This window comes from Tenrec ecaudatus, chromosome 14, assembly GCF_050624435.1.
Source record: "Tenrec ecaudatus isolate mTenEca1 chromosome 14, mTenEca1.hap1, whole genome shotgun sequence".
Lineage (NCBI taxonomy): Eukaryota > Metazoa > Chordata > Mammalia > Afrosoricida > Tenrecidae > Tenrec > Tenrec ecaudatus.
The window spans coordinates 33,614,058-33,633,298 of record NC_134543.1 but is presented as its reverse complement, the minus strand read 5'-3'; the positions used below and the strand labels follow the sequence as shown (position 1 = coordinate 33,633,298).

The window sequence follows — 19,241 nt, the reverse complement described above, 5'->3', positions numbered from 1 at the left end:
GGCAGCACCTGCATCAAGAAGCCTGGCAGAGGGGAAGCCTGACGCACAGCCTCAGAGAGCGACATCACCTTCTGCCTCCCAAACCAGGCACTCACACTTCACATCATGTAAAATTTTGCCGAAGATAATTCAAAAACAGTTGCAACAGTACACCCACAGACCACTGCCAGAAATGCAGGGCGGAGTGAGAAGAGGAGGTGGAATGAAGGAGAACTGCTGTTGACACATGGGTTTTAGCTGACAGTAGAGAATACCAGCACAAGGTTGCCTGGTTTTGCTGACTATGCAAAAGCACTGGACTGTGTGGACGGGAACAAATTTCGGCCAATACTACAAAGAATGGGACTAGCAGAACCCTTCATTGTCTCACGCAGAACCGGAACGTAAGTCAAGGAGCTGAACAATGGGATATTACATCATTTAAAATCAAGAAAAGTAAAACTAACTAAAAAAATAAAACCAAAAGTGCACATCAATGCTCTGTCCTTTCATTATCCTTATGCAACATACATGATGAGAAAATCACCCAAGAAAGTGAACTCTGAAGGAAAGGGTGGCATTTGAATTGGAGGGAGGTTCACTAGCAAACTGCAAGACGCAGAAGACAGCCGTGCTTGCTGAAACCCAGGAGGACTTGAAACACTTACATCAAAGACTAGCCTTCCTCATCAACAGAAAGAGAACAAATATTCTCACACTGGACCAACAGGCAATATCACCCCCAAAAAGGAAGAAAATGTACGCTATCAAGGAACGGATGTCAACGGGGTACATAATCAATGTCCATGGAAGCAGGGCAGTGAAAGGACATTAGAAACAAATGAGAGGACATATCGCATTGGGCAAATCTGTCAAGTGTTCAAAAACAAAGATGCGCCGCGCCTTTGAGGAATGAGATGCATTTCATCCAAACATGGCATTGCTTGTCACCTCTACACAGAGAAGGCTGACCAAGAAGTAAGTGAGACCACAGTAGAGTCAGTGCAGTTGAAGGTTGGCCTTGGCAAAGCATACTGGGAGTTCCATGGGCTGCCAGAAGAACGAACGGATCAGTCTCGGAAGAAGTGCTGCCAGACCGTTCCTTCATCTCACATCCTTTGGCTCTGTGACCTGGGGACTCCTGTCCCAGGAGAAGGACGCGATGCTTGGTGAAGTAAAAAGTCTGGGAGAAGGAGGGAAGGCCCTCGGCGACATGGCGGGATACAGAAGCCAGAACGACGGGTGAGAGTGATGCAGAATCATGGAGTGTTTTGTTCCCTTGCGCTTGGTGTCACTAGGACTCCAAGCACCGGGACCAACACCGGTCCTGGAAGCGACTGTAGAGACCTCTCACCCATACCTCTCACTGCACATATGAGGAATGTGAGATCCAGAGAGAGGACCAGATTTGCCCAGTGTCGCCTCGCGAGTCCGTGTCATTTACATCAGTATTTCTTTCACTGCACCGAACCAGGAACGGCTGACTCTAACAGACGGTGACTCAGTGTGCGCAAAATAGACCGGCACCACAGGGTTTTCAGAAGCAGGTCGCCAGTACAATTTTCGAAGATCCCTTTGTTGTGTTTGTTGTTAGGCCGGTTCTGACCCATAGCAACCTGATGAACAACCGAACGAAACACTGCCCAGTCCAGCGCCTGCCTCCCCATTATTCTGGTGCCTCGACCTACTGTCAGTCCATCTTGGTGAGGGCCTTCCTCTTTTTTGCTTTTCCATTCACTTTACCAAGCATGACGTCCTTCTCCGGGGATGACGGGTCTCTCCGGAGAACATGTCTAAAGTATGCCTTGCCATCCTTGCCTCTAAGAAGCCCTCTCTGGCCGTACTTCTTCCAAGACAGATTGTGGTATCCTTTTAGAAGTCTGTAGTATTTTCAACATTCTTCTCCAACACCGCAATTCAAACACATCAGTCCTTCTCCGGTCCAACATTCACACGCACATGAGGCAGTTGAAAACGGCTCACACAGCCAACCTGTCAATAAGCAGTCGCGTGCTTAACTATCTGCGCCAGCCAAGGACTGCTTCCGTGACACAGTGCATCTCTGACACAGATGTCCAATTGAAGAAGTTCTCTGTAATGGTGGCTGACTCACAACCTTCTTTGAGTCTTGGATTAATAGCAGCTTATGGACTCTCCAAAAAAATAAATAAGCCTAGATACATTTTGCATAGCTCTCAGGGTTTCACAAGCAACTGTGTTAGAATCCTGCTTTTATAAACGGTAGTGTTAGGTCTACAAGAGGCTGCTGGGCATGTGTTAAGAATGATCTGAAGGCATCTAATGTGCTCTTCCCTTCTCAAGGGGGAGAGAGAACCACCACTGACAGCAGCTTCCCGGGCGGATTCCTCAGCAGCAAAGGTCAGACATGCCTCCTCTCCCCGACCTTTTCACCAGTTCTGGCAACAACCACCCCTCCCACAGGACTCCTCTGCTGGGTTTGATCGTCTGTCACAAAGGCCACACGGAGCTCCCAGATAAGACTCACAATCACGGGGCTTCTTAGGGGAGGTAACGGGCTACTGCCATTCCGGCCCTGGCAGCACTCAGGAGCCAGCTCTTCAGTCACATTATCTTCTCAGCCAAGTCCACAGGCATGTTTCTCCAACCTGGCCCTTGACCGTAGCCTTTCAGCCACTTCAGTAGCTCCGTCTCCGCCCTGCTTGGGCAAGTGTTATACAACTCGTTAACTCCACCAAGAAGGGCCTGGGCACCCCGCTCGGCCAGGAGGCCGTGGTCTACAGGGGCTCAGTTCTCTCCCTCCACTGACAAGTGCCCAGTGAGTGACAAACTCACGCAGCCAAGAAGCCTCCTGCCCGAAGGCACTGTAAGACGCTCATGGCACCATGGCCTGCCAGTCTCCACTGCCTGCAGTTACCACCGCTGCTGGCTTTTCTCACCACCTCTGGTGCGGTAGCTCTGTCTCCTGGGTCTAGGAAGATCCCCGTGCGGGGACCCGAGATACAAAGTACATACATGACCCGCTTCCATCTCTTCCTCAGGGTGCTTCCGGGGCCCCTTCTGCCTCTGAGATGGCTCATTTCATCCTCACGGAATGGCAAAGCTGGCCAATTCCCTCGGTTGGCCGTAAGCACGTTATTTGCAAAAGCTCCCGTTTGGTGGGAGCTAGAAAGACTACGGCCAGAGTCCCATCGAAGTCACTGACGACGCCATAGAGTGTTCCAGTGACTCCAGTCAGGAGAGGCATCCTGGGCTTGGGGAAGAAATACTCTGCTCTGACTCACCCAGACCACGGCCATCTCTAAAGCGAGGCACCAACCTGACAAAGGAAAAGCTTCCAAGAGACGCAGAAGGAAAATGGGCCAGGCAAGTGCCTACGTTGTCTCAGCAGAAATCTTGACCCTGAATGATGGCAGTGTCACAGGCCATCTGTAAAAGGTGGAGGCTGCCATGTCGCCAGGTTTGCCTGGGGAGGGGTGCGGGGGAGAGGCAGCAATGGTCACTTCTTTCATCCGCGGGACTCACATCAAAGGAACAGGGGCAAAGAGGAAGAGACTGAAGAGGCGTCTGAACATCAGTCCTCGTGCTTTTCTAAGCCCCTCTTTCCTCGGCACCGAACCCGTCGCCCGGCCTGGTTTCCCCAAGCTCAGTCACGGTCCAGAAACCTTCGCCTAGATGCACAACACAAACTTGCAGCTCTGACGCTAACAAAGGCCTTACAGGCGAGCACTGGGGATTCAACGGTACGGTTCTCACCTTCCAGGAGGCCGGCCTGGGTTCTAGTCCAGGTCAATATACCTCAGGTCCATTCTACCAGTGGAGGTGCGCATGCTGCTAGGATGCTGAACAGGTTTCAGTGAAGCGTCCAAACCGAGATGGAACGACAAAGAAAGGCCTGGTGATCTCCATGTAAAAGTCAACCAATGAAAACCCTCTGGGTCCCAATGGTCCAATCCACATTAGATCGCGGGGATGGTGCAGAAGCAGGCAGCCTTTTGTTCCTTTGGCTGAGACAGCCGTGCGTCAGGGACTGACTCAGCAGCACCTAAGAGCACCAACAAAGCGTTGCCCAGAGCCCAGAGCTACTTCCTGCTCCATGCAGCAGCTCCCAGGGTGACCCAACAGGATTGCTATGACAGCTCATCACAGCCATCCAGAGAAGATAAAGACGTAAGTCGATATGTTGAACACATGTCTCACTGAGACCCATTTCCTTCTTGAACCCCAGGCCTTCCTCAAGTAGCTCCTCGGTCTTCCAGCAACAGGAGAGGAGGAAGGCAGAAGAGTCCACAGAATGCTGGTCACACAACCTCAAGGGCCCCTGATGGGTTCTCTGTCTAGGACCGACTCGCCCCACCTGCCTGGCCACTTCCTCTGAAGTCCTTGTCCCTCCTCCGGACAACATCATCTTCACACCACTTACTCCGTCCTGCAGCCCTCCCCGCAGTCACGGAGTCACATCCCTGTGAGACATTCTCTTGATTAAGGCCTGGTCTGCTGTGACCAGGAGTCAGTCTCCTGCATGTAGAGTTTTAGCTACTTTTTGAACTTTTAACCATGTCTACTCTTACTTGTTATTGTATTCCCACTATCAAGCATTCAAGGGGGCACGTTGAAAACAAAATAACAGCACAAAGTTCCAAGCAATTTTAAACTCCATCCGTGGATGAATGGATACGACAATGAGGGCTATCTATACAGCAGAACATCATTCCGTTATAAAAAGAAACAAAATTCTGATACATACTATGATACGAATGAACCATGAAGACATTCTGATGAAGGAAATAAGTCCAACACAACAGGACAAACACTATAAGCTCCCACTTCCAGGGGGTACACAAATATACAGAGACCGGGGCTTAGTACTGGGTAGCAGGGTAGGAAGGGGATGGAGACAGGATGCACTGGGATGCAATGGGGCATCCCTTCCCAGAAGGCTCACAAGGAAGGGATGGGTCCACCAGAGAGCACTGGGATGAGCTACAGGAACGGGGGTAGAATGATCTGGGAAAGGATGGTGATGATGGCCGCACAACAAGATGAGCACAATCAATCACTGAAACAAACAGGCAAAACGTACAGAATTGGCAAATGCTTTGCCCTATGCATTGGGGCAGGGACCACACACACATACAAACACGCTTTATGTGGAAAATGTCCGTGAAGGTTCAGGTAGAAGAGGGAAAAACAAAGTCCTCCATTAACATTCAAGAACCAAGAGACATCCTGGCCATGAGTCATGGTCATCTGCTTGATTGCTTCCTTCCAGCTCTATTTCCTCAGGTATTTATTTTGGCTTACACTCATGGCCTTCTGTTTGTGGGAAATGCTCTCCAGTCATTGACTGCGATGGGCTGGATTGGGTCTGGTGGCTGTAGGTTATCCTTGGGTAAAAACACCTGGAATGAGACATGTCTTTGGTTGCAGAAGACTCTACCTTAGTGACTGGGTAGCATTTTCCGTGAAAACAGAGACATCTCATTCCTGGGATGCTTTTCATCTTTGGTCAGGAAAAACGCTCAAAGTCATTCATCATCCCTCAAAGAAACATACAGAACGTGTATAAATTAAGAGACTAGCAGGGAACGAGATTCAGAAGTACCTGAGACAAGTCGGAAATATCCCAATTGTGGATGCCATCATGTAGCATCCCTTAAAAGTCAAGTTCAAGTACAAGAGGGCTTCAACAAATTTACAGGAAAATGGACTTAAAAGATCATGGAAGTGGAGAGCAAATGCCTTGAGAGTGATTGGGACAGGGAATGTATGGGTGTGCTTTATACAATTGATGTATGTATATGTATGGATTGTGGTAAGAGTTGTTGGAGTCCCTAATAAAATGTAAAAGAAGAAAAGAGAAAAAAATGATTAGGGCAAAGACTGTACAGATATGCTTTATACAATTGATGTATGTATATGTATGAACTGTGAAAAGAATTGTATCAGCCCCAATAAATTGTTAAAAAAAAAAAAAAAAGATCATGGATTTTTCCCATGAACTTTTTGAAGCCCCTCATATTTACCACTTAAAAGGGACTGCAGGTTGGACTATTACCAGGCTCACTCTAAGATATGCTACGATTTCTTATTTCCTTCTCTTACAGGCAGAACTGCTTTTAGGACTGTGCCCCATCCTTTCCTGCCAATGTTGTCTGCTGTTAGCTATTGTCCCCTGACGCACGGAGACTCTGTGCACAGTGAATGCAATGCTGCCCGGTCCTTTGCCATCCTTGAGATTCCACCCAGATGGACCCACCGTGGAGGATGTTCAGAAGCAATTCACCAGACCTCTCTTTCTAGCAGTCTTGCTCCGGACACTCCACTGAAATCTGCTCACACAATCCTCCACTCACATACGGGCGGTGTTTGTGCAGGAGGAACATGGGTTGGGACTGAACCTGGGTCTCTCGGTGGCGCTGGTTGTTAGGTGCTGTTGATTCATCTTGCCCCGACGCACAGCAGGACAAAAGAAGGCCCAGTCCTGGACCAGCCACACAATCCTTCCTCTGCTGGAGCCCATTGCTGCGGCCACTGTCTCAGTCCATGCCATTGAGAGTCTGCCCTCTTTTTCGCTGCCCCTCTCCTTTGCCAAGTGTGATGTGCGTCTCCAGGTGCTGGTGCCTCCTAAATACCTCAGCCACGGTCCGCCTCACTCTGGTTGTGCTTCTGCCAACACAGGTTTCCTCTGGCACTCCCTGGCACATTTCATACTCCTCCCCGACGCCATCATTCAAAGGCAAACATTGTTAAGTCTCCCTTCGTCATCACCCAGCTTTTGCGTGCTTGCGAGGCGAATGGAAAGACCGTGGCACGGCCAGGCTAGTTTTCAAAGTGCATCTTTGCTTTTGAAGACGGCGTAGAAACAGTGAGCAATCTTCATAGCCAGAGACTTGTTATACACACTCTTACAATGTAACGTTTAAGTATAAGAACACAAAATGATAAAGTAGCATAAACTGCGCTAAGCTCTTCCAGATTAGTTTCTTATTTGACTCAATGCCACCCAACAGCAATCTTTTTTTTTTAAAACAATTTATTGGGGCTCATACAATTCTTATCACAGTTCATACATATACATACATCAGTTGTATATAGCAAGCACATCTGTACAGTCTTTGCCCTAATCATTTTTTTCTCTTTTCTTTTTTTACATTTTATTAGGGACTCATACAACTCTTATCACAATCCATACATATACATACATCAAGTGTATAAAGCACATCCATACATTCCCTGCCCCAATCATTCTCAAGGCATTTGCTCTCCACTTAAGCCCCTTGTATCAGGTCCTCTTTTTTTTCCCCTCCCTCCCCTTTCCCCCCTCCCTCATGTGCCCTTGGTAATTTATACATCGTTATTTTGTCATATCTTGCCCTATCCGGAGTCTCCCTTCCCCCCCTTCTCTGCTGTCCCTCTCCCAACAGCAATCTTTATGGGACTAGATTGCTGGGTTTTTTCTACTGGGAGGGTCATTAGGCAGGTTCATGCAGGAGTAACGGAGATCAGAGCTCCGAGTCCTGGGGGAGAGGATGGTCTTCGGGTGCCTGAAGGCAGCAGAGCCTTGGCAGATAGTTTTTCTTTCACAAGAGCCTGGGCTCCAAAGGACAAACATTATAAAAAGTAAAACCCCACATGTATAACTTCAACTTACACCCCAATTTAAAGCTTCTTAGAGGAAATTACTAACTTCCACAATTCCATGATCCTAGTCCAACTTTCCAAATGGGTCCCATTACATAAGATTGGGCACATTGTCTAGTTCTCCCAGAAGAATGTAAAAAAAATTAAATTCAGCATCCACATCCTATCTTCTGATTAGCACTTCTTCTTACGCACTATCCAAAGCAATCGCCAAATAGCCATTATTTTGAGAAAAGTTCACCAATAATTTTAGTTTACTTAACACATCCTGGGTTTGACTCCCAGCAGTGATTCCACCATCTTGTCTGATTCCTAAGAACTCTGGTGGCGTTAGCTGTGTGAGATTGCTAGCCACAAGGTTGGTGGTTCAAACCCCCCAGCCACTGCTCTCATGAATAAAGATGTATAGCCTTGGAAACCCTGTGTAGGGTCCCTATGGCCTCACAGCAGCAGTTTAAGAATGGCAGTTGGAGGACAGGTAATAAACAAGTAAGTCCTGGCAAGTGGAAGAGAGAAACATGATTTCACTTTATAGAACTTGAATCCTTCATCTGCATTATATGGAAATACCTAACTAGTAATCCATACCCTCCCAAAGATAAAGCTCCCTCTTCTTAACTGAGAAGAGGGTACAGGTAAAAGGTAATAAGGGCTAAGTAAAAGAAAATTAGAAGATGAAAAGGTTTTAGAAATAGATAACTACACAACACCGTGAGTGAACTTAATGCCAATAAACTGCACACTTAATGATTAAAAGAGTCAACTGGATGTTACCATTAGAAAGAAAGAAAGAAAATACACTTACTTAAAAGCTACATGTACACCACAAAAACAGTCACTGCCACCGAGTGGCTTCCAACTCATCACTACCCCTGTGAGTTTCCAAGAGTAACCCTTTATGGGAGTAGAAAGCCTCGTTCTGCTCCTGAGGAGCGGCTGGTGCTTTCAAACTGATGACCTTGTGGTTAGCATCCCAATGTGTAACCACTACACCATCAAGACTCCTACTACATACCATATGGACTTTTAAAATGTCTGAAAATTATAGCAAATATAATAGCGTTTTGCTCTAAATGAAAAGATGATGGGTTTATCTTTCTCATTTTCTGGTTCACCTATACTTTCTAATATGTCTACAGTGAACATTTACTACGTAGGTAGTTTAAAAGTGCCCCCCAAAAGTAGGTTGATTCACAGTAACACCAGCAGAAAAGTAAGTCACATCTAGAACAGCACAGAACAAAACCAGGTCTGAAAGATTCCTGGGCCTATGGCCCAAGGAGCCAGAGTGAAGCCTCTGGGGCTCATGCCACCCCCAAGGCCTTCAACTCAAGAGCTCTCCTCTCTGGGACAGAAGATTCGCAATTGTAGCCTCTCTACTGTTCGGTTTAGACAGGAGCGAGCACACCAAAGACATGCATTCCCAGCCTCTGCTGACTCAGTCAAGGTGAGATGGAGGCTCCTCCCAACTCACCATGTAATTACATCTCACACTTGTTTTACGATCCCATTTATGGGTTCTGGGGGTTTGAGAAACAGTTACTTCGCACTTTCTGGTATTAAATACCTGGTGGTTATGGTAATTAATTAATTCATCCCACCTCTGGGCTACCCGAGGCCTGTAAGACTACCTGCCAGCTTGTGGTCTCCAAACTGTCGGCACCACCTCGCCCGCCTCGCTGCAACTTACCCAGCAAGCCTGTTGGTCTGACGGACCCTTCCCTGGGCTTACCGGTTAAGAGTGTTTATAAAGAAATTTAAATGGCTTAAATCGGTAAGTTTTACATGTTGCTCCATCCAAAAATCCTTTTATGATTCTATGCACCCTTCCCTTGAGTGGAAAAACTGTCTTTGTATGCTTTAGCTCCCAGTACAGCAGAATTGCCCGTTGCCAACCATCCCCCACAGGGGGAGTCACCCCACAGGCGCCTCGTTCCTTTCTTCCTGAACCAAATTTCCTTAGTGCCCATTCCAGCCCTACATCTCAACTCAAAGACAGAGTACCGTCCAGCAAGGAATCCCACTGCCCACTAGAATGTCACTAGGAGGCCACTGTAGCTACAACTAGGAACTCAGTCCAAAGGGGGTCTCCGTTCCCCCCTCCGGCCCCATTCGCCATACTCACTGTTGCTGGACTTAAGGTCACGGTGGATGATGGGGACAATTGCTTCATCGTGCAGGTAGTTCATCCCTCTGGCGATCTGCACGGCCCAGTTGACGAGGATGTCCGGGGGGATCCTCTTCCCAGATAGCACTCTGTTCAAGGGCCCTCCTCGCGCAAACTCCATGACCAGGCAGAGGTTGGGTTCCTTCAGACACACCCCTCGGAGGGCAATGATGTTGGGGTGCTTCAGCATGGCAAAGAGCTTGGCCTCCTGGCGCACGTTCTCTATGGTCTGGCTGATGTCCTCATCAGGGTCATGCCGGGCTGCCTTCACAGCCACCTCATCCCCTACCCAGAAAGCACGGTACACTTTCCCAAAGCCTCCGATGCCGATAATCTCTTCCAGGGTTAACTCTGCAAAATCAATCTCTAACACTGAGAAAGAGAAGAAGAGAAGCCAGTTAAAAACTGGGAAGTGGACTGTAACCCCTGGAAATGGTGTTGCCGAACCTTCCAAGATGGGTGAACATAGAAACCGGCTGCTTACTTGGCTTTTTCTGTCCCTCCCATTAAAGGCTGATTCCCTCAGGACACGAACTGTGAGGACCTCATTTTCAGGTGCATTGTCATTTGTCACCAGCACGTACCCAAAGTAGGCATTCAATAAATATTCATTAAGTGACTGTGGACATTACTTGGAATCCTATACCAAGACCAACCATTTTAACTAACAGGGTCATTAGGAAGGACGTTCTCATAAGACATACTCAGTTTTCACTATGTACTACTTGGGAAGAGGTGGCCTTGATGACTCCGTGGTTAAGTATTGGGCTAACAACCAAATGGTCAGCACTCCCAACCCACCAACTACTCAAAGCGAGAATGTTTTACCACCATGGAAAACCCCATGGGCATGTGTACTCTGTCCTATAGGGTCATTATGAGTTGGAATCAACTTGATGGCAGTGGGTGGGGCTTTCTGACGGTGAGAGGCACACAATCTAACATCAAGGGAGACACCGTCAACCAAATCCAGGTGTGAGCAGAACTTTTGTAAAGGTGTAATCAGAGGACCAGGAGAGTCTCTGCACCCCACTGTAGGGCAAAAGGTTGAGAGGGTGAGTGGGGAGAGGGCTCCCAGGGAAAGCCACGTTAGACATGGGCCATAAAGAATGAGTGGAAAAGGGAGAGCCGCTGATTAGGCAGCGGTGAGCTTCTGTTTATGGTCATGGGAAATTCGGCAATGATTACGGGTGATGTCTACACAATATGAAGCACGTACGTGACATCACTACATCGTATACCTGAAATATGTCAGTAAATGCTGCAATACATACATTCTCAAAATTGAAAACAAACAAAAGCAAAAGGAGTGGAAGCAAGCACAGCAGGCAATGACAGAGGTGAGGGTGGAAAAGCACAATCCAGAGATCCATGACAGTCTATGGAATGTTTGGAGCTTCGGGGTGGGGGCTGTTGGCTAGATTATATGCGAGAATAGGAGAGGAGATGTGGAGGGCTGTCAGACAGTGACTTCACTTGAAAGTCATTCTGAAGAGCTTGTCCTTCACACTGTAAATGTTAAGGAGTCATGTGTCTTTAAGGAAAGCATTTGTCAGACAAGTCACTTAGACAGGAAACCAATTCTGGCAACCAAATAGAATATGATCCAGACAGCGGGGAGTCCAACATGAAAGGAGCCACGGAGGAGGTCATTGCCATCAACATGAGCATGAGAGCGCAAGGGCCTGAATCTCTGCAGTAGTGAAGAGGAGGAAGACTTTGACCTTGGTCCTACCGGAACCTGGTGACAAACGCAGGAAGGGAAAAGCCTGGTAGAAGGCATCTGACTTCAGCAGAGATCTGTGCTGTATCACACCCACCATTCATTCTCCTTCCTCAAACCAGCGTTTGAACCATCGGTACTTAAACGTTGGGCTAGAGGGGTTGCTGAGTCCTATAGCAGCAACGTGTAATTTTAAGTTTCCCCCCATAAAACTATGTTCTTTATCACTTGTGTGGGTTTTTTTGTCTTTACTAGCCTGGTTAAGCTCATCCTTCCACCCTCAGGGTAAGTATCACTTCTAGAAGGATTCTTGATAACCTCCAGACTAAAGGAGGTCAGGTCCTCGGCAAACATTTCCACCTCCGTGCCCTCAATTCTGATCATAGCGATCCTACAGGACTGGGTAGAACGTCCCCCCTGGGACTCGAGACTGTTGCTATTCCTGGGAGTAGAAAGCTTCATCTTTTCCCCACAGAGGGGCTGGTGGTGGTTTCCCTGGCCTTGCAGGGAGCAGGCAACACACTACACCACGGAGGCACCAACATTTCCATAGCATTCCTTCTCCAGCTTGCAAGAGTCATCAAAGAGGGTGGTGCCTTGTTCAATGCCTGGTGGCCTCGATAGGTATTCGCCTCTATCATGGTGAACATTCAGTAGGTCATCAACAGACTGCTGAACCAAGAAGAAACAGTGAAGCCCACTGCCATCTAGTTGACTCCAACACAGAGCAACCCGACAGGACAGAGTAGAACTGTCCTCGCAGGGTTCCCAAGGCGGTCACCTTTATGACCGCAGACGGCCGTGTCTTTCACCCCACTGTAGTTGGGGGGCTCCAACTGCTGACCACTGCATCAGTAGCTTAGCTCTCAACCACTGGGCCACCAGGTTCTTCAGGCCGTTGAAACAAATGGAAAAAAGAAAAGTAGTAATTCAATCAAACGCCTATCCGCAACAGAAAGCTGGATTGGGCCTTCCAAAGTAAATAACAGCAACTAGTCAAGCTTTGGGGAAAACAACCTTAGAAAACAGATATATTTCTGAGCTCTTGGCTGTTCCCCGTCCTTACTCAGCCGGCCCCACTACTCCTCCGTTCTCTACTCAGATGCTGGTGATGTTCAAAAATCTGTGCTTGGCTAATTATAGTCCTGCTATCTATCCTATCTGGGGATAGTTTGTAATATAACCGACATTTCATTTTTTAACTATTCTCATTTTGCAAGGCAACTGGCAATCAACACAATGGTAATGCCATAGGAAACACTGGGGAGTTGTCTTTGGGTATCCACAAAAAGGATGGCCCATCTTGGTCCCCCCCACCCCGACACACAGTTTCGATTGTTCAAAAGTCTCCTGTTTCCTCTGACAATCTTCCTGAAGAACAGACGGTGAGGCAGATATCTGGGTCTAGCAATCAGCATCTACTCGGAAATCTTCAAGCATGCCTTTCCGTACTGCAGAGGCCAGGAAGCTAAAAACTACATTTCCCAGACTCCCTACCAACTAGGGGTCTGGATGCAAATGGTCTTTGCCAATTAAAGGCATGCAGTTTTCAAGGCAGAAGGAAGATGGTGACCATCTGGCAAGCCCGACTGTGGAGAAAGGAGGTCTTCCGCAGCAGTCACTGCCTCTACGGGTGTAAAGTGTGATGTTGCATGGTTAAGCGCCTGCCTGCTCTCTGGGCTGCAGAGGTAAGGCTGTGCTCTTGAAGTCACCTTCAGCAGTAGTGCCCAATTCTATATCTTCCCAGTCACTCCCTTGTGGGCCAGTTTCTGTAAGGTTTTCATGGGAGTTGGTTCCAAAGGTTCAGCCAAGAGTCTCTTCCTCCAACAAATCCGTAAGGACTGAATTTCCTGGGGTAAACCCCTTTCTGCTTAAAATTGTTTGGGGGTCCTGAATGATTTACTCATTCTTGCCTGATCTATGTGAATAAGAAAATATGCCTCAGAAAAGAATGGAGAAACACAGAAGGAATATTAGGAGTTTCTTTTGGTCCTGGAGGGAAGGAACATTCTGTTTTCTCCCCTACCTTCTTTCATATCAACTCACATTTCCACATCTGCATTTCCTCAAACTGAATTCTCCTGAAGGGACTCACCTGGCCTGTTTCTTTCATTCTCTTCCGTCAAGTCTGAAGCAAAGCTAGGAGCATACCAGCTAAGCTGCTGAGTTCATTCCAACTCATGTGTGTCACGTCGGGGTCAAAGGGTGCTCCTTATGGCTTTCAACGGCTGATTTTTCTAAAGTAGACTGACAAGACTTTCTCAGGAGCTCCTGGGTGGACTCAAACCTTCAAGGGTGTTAACCATTTGCACCACCCAGGATACACTAAAAAAAAAAAATCCAAACCAAACCCACTGAGTCATCCTGACTCACAGCAACCCTGGAGGACAGAGTAGAACTGCCCCCGAGCATTGGGGAATTGGTACGGCTGTTAATTTTAGGGCGACAGGCTGCCACATCTTTCTCCCTCAAAGGAGCTAATGAGTTTGAGCCTCTGGCCTCTCAGTTGGCAGCCATAGGTGCCAGATATTCATTTAAATGAACAAGGGTTTAAAGATAAGAGTTCTGAACTCGGGTGCTGAAAGGACAGCTCCTTTGGTAGCATTTCACACACAAAAAACCCCCAACTCGCCACCATAGATTTGATGCCAACTCATAGTGACTCTACAGGCAAGGGTGGGTTTCTCAGGCTGTAACTCTTTACAGGGGAAGAGAGTTTCACCTTTCATCCGTGGAGTGGTTGGCGGTTTCAAACTCCTGACCTTGCAGTTTGAGCAGCTCAACACAACAATAACCACTCCTACTCACTGGAAGATGGAAGATGCGGTAATTTATTCATCTCTTACTAAAATAAAGATGAGCAAGCTCTGGGATAGTTATTGTCAGCCCCATGGAGAGCTAAACTCCAAAAACTGACATCGGATGGCAGAAGTGTACTCTATAAAAATGGTTTACAACAACATCAAATAATTTTTCCCCTTTATCATGAAGTTTAGTAAGTCTCCTCTCTGGTATTTTAACTAAACTTTTAAAAGGAAAAATGTTCATCTTGAAAATCAATACTTAAAACGAAAACTGAACATTATTGACATTATTGCTTGGCTTAATGTCTTCTTCCATGACAAAAGGTCAAAATACATGCTCCCACAGGGAAGTTCAAAAGCTCTCTGGGGAGGTGTTGTCAGTGACTGAATTTCATTGCAAGTCTTTGGAGACAAGGTTATCCATCACCTTTATTTTCTGAATGGCTCACACTGAACTGGTAAACATAGCAGACAGATCACAGGCCTACTCCTCAGCTTTTTTACCATGGTCACCTTCATGTGAGCCACTGCATGGAAATTAAACATTTACAACATCAATTTCTTCTGACCACAGTCTCCTGGGACCACAACCTCTCCTTATCTTATCATTTCGTTACCCCGTGGTTCCCAGCTTGTTGCAATTCTTGGGAACCATCAAGCTGGTTCTCACTCACAGTGACCTCAGGCACACCAGAATGAACCACTGCTTACTCCTGAACCATCCTCATCGCTGTTAACTTTGACCCCAATGTTGCAGCCACTGTGTCCATCCATCTTGTCGAGGGTCATACCCTTTGTTGCTGCCCCGCCACTTTACCAAGCATGATGTCCTTTCCTAGAACTGGGCTCTTCTGATAACATGTTCAAATTAAGTGCAAAGGAAGTCTCGTCATCCTTGTCTCTAAAGAGCATCCTGGCTGTACTTTTTCCAAGACAGATTTGTTTGTTCTTCCAGCTGTCCATGAGACTGTCAATATTCTTTGCCAGCACCATAATTCAAACGCTTCGATTCTTCTGCAGTCTTCCATGTTCAATGGCAACGTTCATATGCATGTGAGGTCATCGAAAGGGTCATGGCTTGGGTTGTATGTACTTTAGGTCTCAAGGCGACATTCTTGACATCGTTGGTTAGATAAATTAACAATTGGTTTTTGAAAGAATTCAATTTGGGGAATTATCAAGAATTAACTCCACTCAGGATTAGCCTATCTGGTAAGGTCAAAAAAAGAATTTACCAGGACCTTCCGATCCCATGTTCTTCAAGTTAAATTTTACTGTAGGTAAAAAGTACTTTCTACTTTCTCATCATATGAGTTCTAGACACAGGGATCCACTCTACCCATGGTAACTTTTATTATAATGAACCTACTAAGTCTTGGGCACCTTAATGAAACACATAGCAGATATGTCTGGCTCTTTTTCCCACCAAAATCATCCAAAAACCAAACTCACTGCTATCAAGTTGATGCCAACTCACAGTGACCCTGTGAGTTTCCAAGACTAACTCTTGATCGGTGTAGAAAGCCCTGCCTTTCTCCTGAGGAGCGGCGGCTGGCTTGAAATTGCTGGCCTTGCAGTTAGCGGATCAAGGCATAACCACAAGGGTTCCCGTTAAAATCATAGTCCCTTCTAATTTCTATGACAGCCAAGAGGGCACAATACTAAGAAAGTGAGTTCCTGATCATGAATCTCACATAGCTATTATTCTGGTACTGCGTCACACCGTCTCTAAAAAGCCACAAAACCTCATCCACATGGACCCTTGGAATCTGGCATAAACTTTAAAATATACTATGTTCTAATATGCAAAAAACCTGGAGACATCTTCCTATGTGAAGCCAAGTTCATCTTCTCTAGTTCTGAACTCTATCCCATGACCCTTGGCCCTGATCTTGAGAAATGTATTCCCAGGACCATAACCAAAAAGATAAGGCACTTGGAAACAATTTAAATCAAGTTGATGCTTGTATGCTTCACACACCAAAATGTAGGCATACGAAGGGAGGAGAAAGAAGAGAAGGGGCACGATTTTTGAACAATCACATGATATCAAAGTAATTTTCTTAAAAAGGAGGAAAAACACAAACAAACAAGAAAAGATGTTAGAATTTTTATCTACCTGCTTGTGTTTAGAAAAAAAATCTTCATTTTTAATATGGACTATCTAATATAAGGAGGTTTAAAAGTTTGGGGAACGTGGATTACAAAATGATAAACATCTTCCATGAACTTTCTTGTAAGTTGTACACCTGTAAAAGATGAATTTGCAAAAGTTGTACCACCAATGTTCATAGAACACCAACATCAACAAAGACTAGTTGCTTAGGCTTCTTAGGGGACAACAAAAATCTCATAGGATGTGACTTATTTGTTTGGAAGTGGAGAGTCATGGTTTCATGGGACAGCCCAATTAAATGGCCTACTAATGCATTTAGTGCTTCTCTTCTACCTCCTGGCTCATTTCCAAGTGCCTGGGGTCTGAGCAGCTCGCAAGCAGCCACCAAAGGCACAACAATTCACCTGAAGCAGCAGAGGAAGAAGAGTTAGGAACAGGAAAAAATATGGAATGTGTGGATAACTGTCTTCATGAACAATTGCCTCCTTTGCCGAGAGCAGAACTGAATGGCGCTTAGGTATCATTACGGAACACCTTGTCAGAAATCCCATAGAAGAATCCTGATCAAAAGGGGGAAATGTAGAACAGAATTGCAAATTCTCCATGGACTGAAACTTTTTGCAGCAAGGGAGAGTGGATGAACAGCTTAAATTATTGCACTGAGATAATCTAAAGATCTGAAAACAAAAAGACCCCCTACAGTCTTCTTAAAACTAGTCTGCTTGGAGCATTGTGTTCTTTTAAGGACATGGGATCATGGGATCAAAAGATCAGATAGGGGCAGGGGATCTGTTAACAGAGGACAAATGGTTGTCCATCACAAAAAATGTAACCAATGTTATTACATTGTGCAGGGAGAAACCATTGGCTTGGTGTGTGTTTTGCTGTGTCTATTTCACAACAAAAGAATTTTAACAAAAACTATGTTACAAAAAAATATACCCAGATAAAATAACAGTGGTTCACATGAGAATAAGCACAGACTTAAAAACCCAACTGTTACAAGTCAAATTTGAAAGCTGCATGTTTAAAGTTGGTCCCCAGTAAAGACTTCTTTTAATCGAAGAAAATATAAAGTATATAAAATCTGGAGCATTAACAATACCTTTTTTAATGAAGAAGCTATGGAAACCCCCAATAATATAAATTGAACTGGGAAATATTTACATCTTTCTTCCAAAACCGCCTCGCCTTAATGATTGAGGGATTCTAATGGCAATGAAACCCATCTGGGAAAGAAAAAAAAAAAAGGAAATTTCATTACAGAGTGCGGGGCACAGAGCTCCTGGGGGTAGATGAATCCAGGACACTGGGAGAAAGGCCCTGGGACCGACCCCTGAGCATGGTCCCAGAGACTTGGCAAGTTCCAAAAATAGGCAGAGATCTAGGGTGAGGAGAAAGAGGAAAGCATCCTCTGGAGCGCCTGAGTCCCAGGGACTGGAATTTAGCCCCTGCATTTTGTACTCCTAATTTCTCAAGGGAGAATGACAGGCCTCTTCCTCTCCAATCATCACCCCCAGCACCCACCCACCCTTCTTAGCACATTATTCAAACACAGACTCTCCTCCAGGCACAACTTCTGGAGTACTGAATGAGGATCCAAGAAATCAACACATGTCAACGACTCCAGGGGCCTGGAGTTCACACAGGCTCCCCGATAGTGAGCCCAGCCCTGGGAAGACACCCCCATTTCCTTCGAGGCAAATGCCTTTAATGGGCGGTGACAGGTGGCGAACCAGGTCGGCAAGGTCCCCTCGTTTGGGGCTAAGGTTATGGCAAAAACTACCAACTTGCCTGAAATCCCTCAATGGGAGGGGGCGGGGGAGAGAGGGCGGGAAATGCGTGAGTCTCAGGCTGCGGCTCCTGGGTGCGGAGATCAAGAGTTGCCGCTGAGCTGATCGGATCCAGGCTAAGAACCCAGTTTCCAGGCCGGGCCTGCGGCACCGCGATCGGACCCATCGCACCAACTCCGGCCTCTGCAGCCCGAGTGCGCGCGCGCGCCTGCCCGCCTCAGGTCCGGCACCCCACCCCACCCCACCTAACGCGGACCGAGGGCTCCCGTCCCTCCCGAGCCCCTCCTTCGCCTTACACTGAATGGGCGGGTAGCAACTGGGGTCCTCGCCGCCAGGCTGGCAGCGGCTGGAGAAGGCGCTGCGCGGGGTCACGTAGTTGCTGGGGAAGATGCCCACCCGCTGGTTGAGCTGCCCGGTCCACCAGCCCTCGTCGCCGGACACCTGCGAGTCCTTGGACAGCACCTCCACCACGTCGCCCAGCCGCAGGGTCAGCTCGTCCTCGCCGGCCGCCTCGTACTCGAACACGGCCGTCCAGTAGGGCAGGGGCGCATCGGAGCTCAGCTCCCTGGGGGCCGGGGCCGGGGCCGCCGCCGCCTCCTCCTCTTCCTCCTCTTCCTCGGTCCCGGTCCCGGTCCCCGCTCCATCCTCCCCCGGCGGGGCGGCAGCGGCGGCGCTCGCCAGGCAGCCGAGAAGCGCTCTGGAGGGCTCCATGGAGCGGCCGATCCATAGGATGCGGGGCTGCCGCCGCCCGCAGGAGCCGCCGCCGCCTATTGTTCATGCGGCTCCGCAGAGCTGGGGGGACCCCCTCCCCCGACGGCGGCTGCTGCAGGTAGGGCCGGGCAGAGGGACAGGGAGGGCGCCTGGCGGGGCTAGCGCGGCGGGCGGGCGGAGGGGAGGCGCGCCCACACGGGTGCTCACCGCAGCCTGGAGCCGGCGGGCCCGAGCGCACGGCGCCGCTCCGCCGCGCGTACCTGCCAGCGAGCCCGAGCCGCCGCGCCGCCGCGCCGCCGGTGCCGCTCCCCTCGCCGCGCCGCGC

The 19,241-nt window shown here is 47.8% G+C and overlaps 1 protein-coding gene across 2 annotated transcripts in view; it reads right to left on the bottom strand.

The window, feature by feature from the left end:
* Positions 1-18,916, bottom strand: part of MAP3K9 (mitogen-activated protein kinase kinase kinase 9) — a 94,949-nt gene extending 76,033 nt beyond the window's left edge. For both annotated transcript variants that reach the window (XM_075531030.1, XM_075531031.1), the window contains exons 1-2: positions 18,502-18,916; positions 9,728-10,141 (exon numbers count right to left, since the gene is read on the bottom strand). In XM_075531030.1, the coding sequence (XP_075387145.1) occupies positions 9,728-10,141; positions 18,502-18,916 (829 nt within the window). The remainder of the gene's footprint in view (positions 1-9,727; positions 10,142-18,501) is intronic.
* Positions 18,917-19,241: the final 325 nt, after the last annotated feature.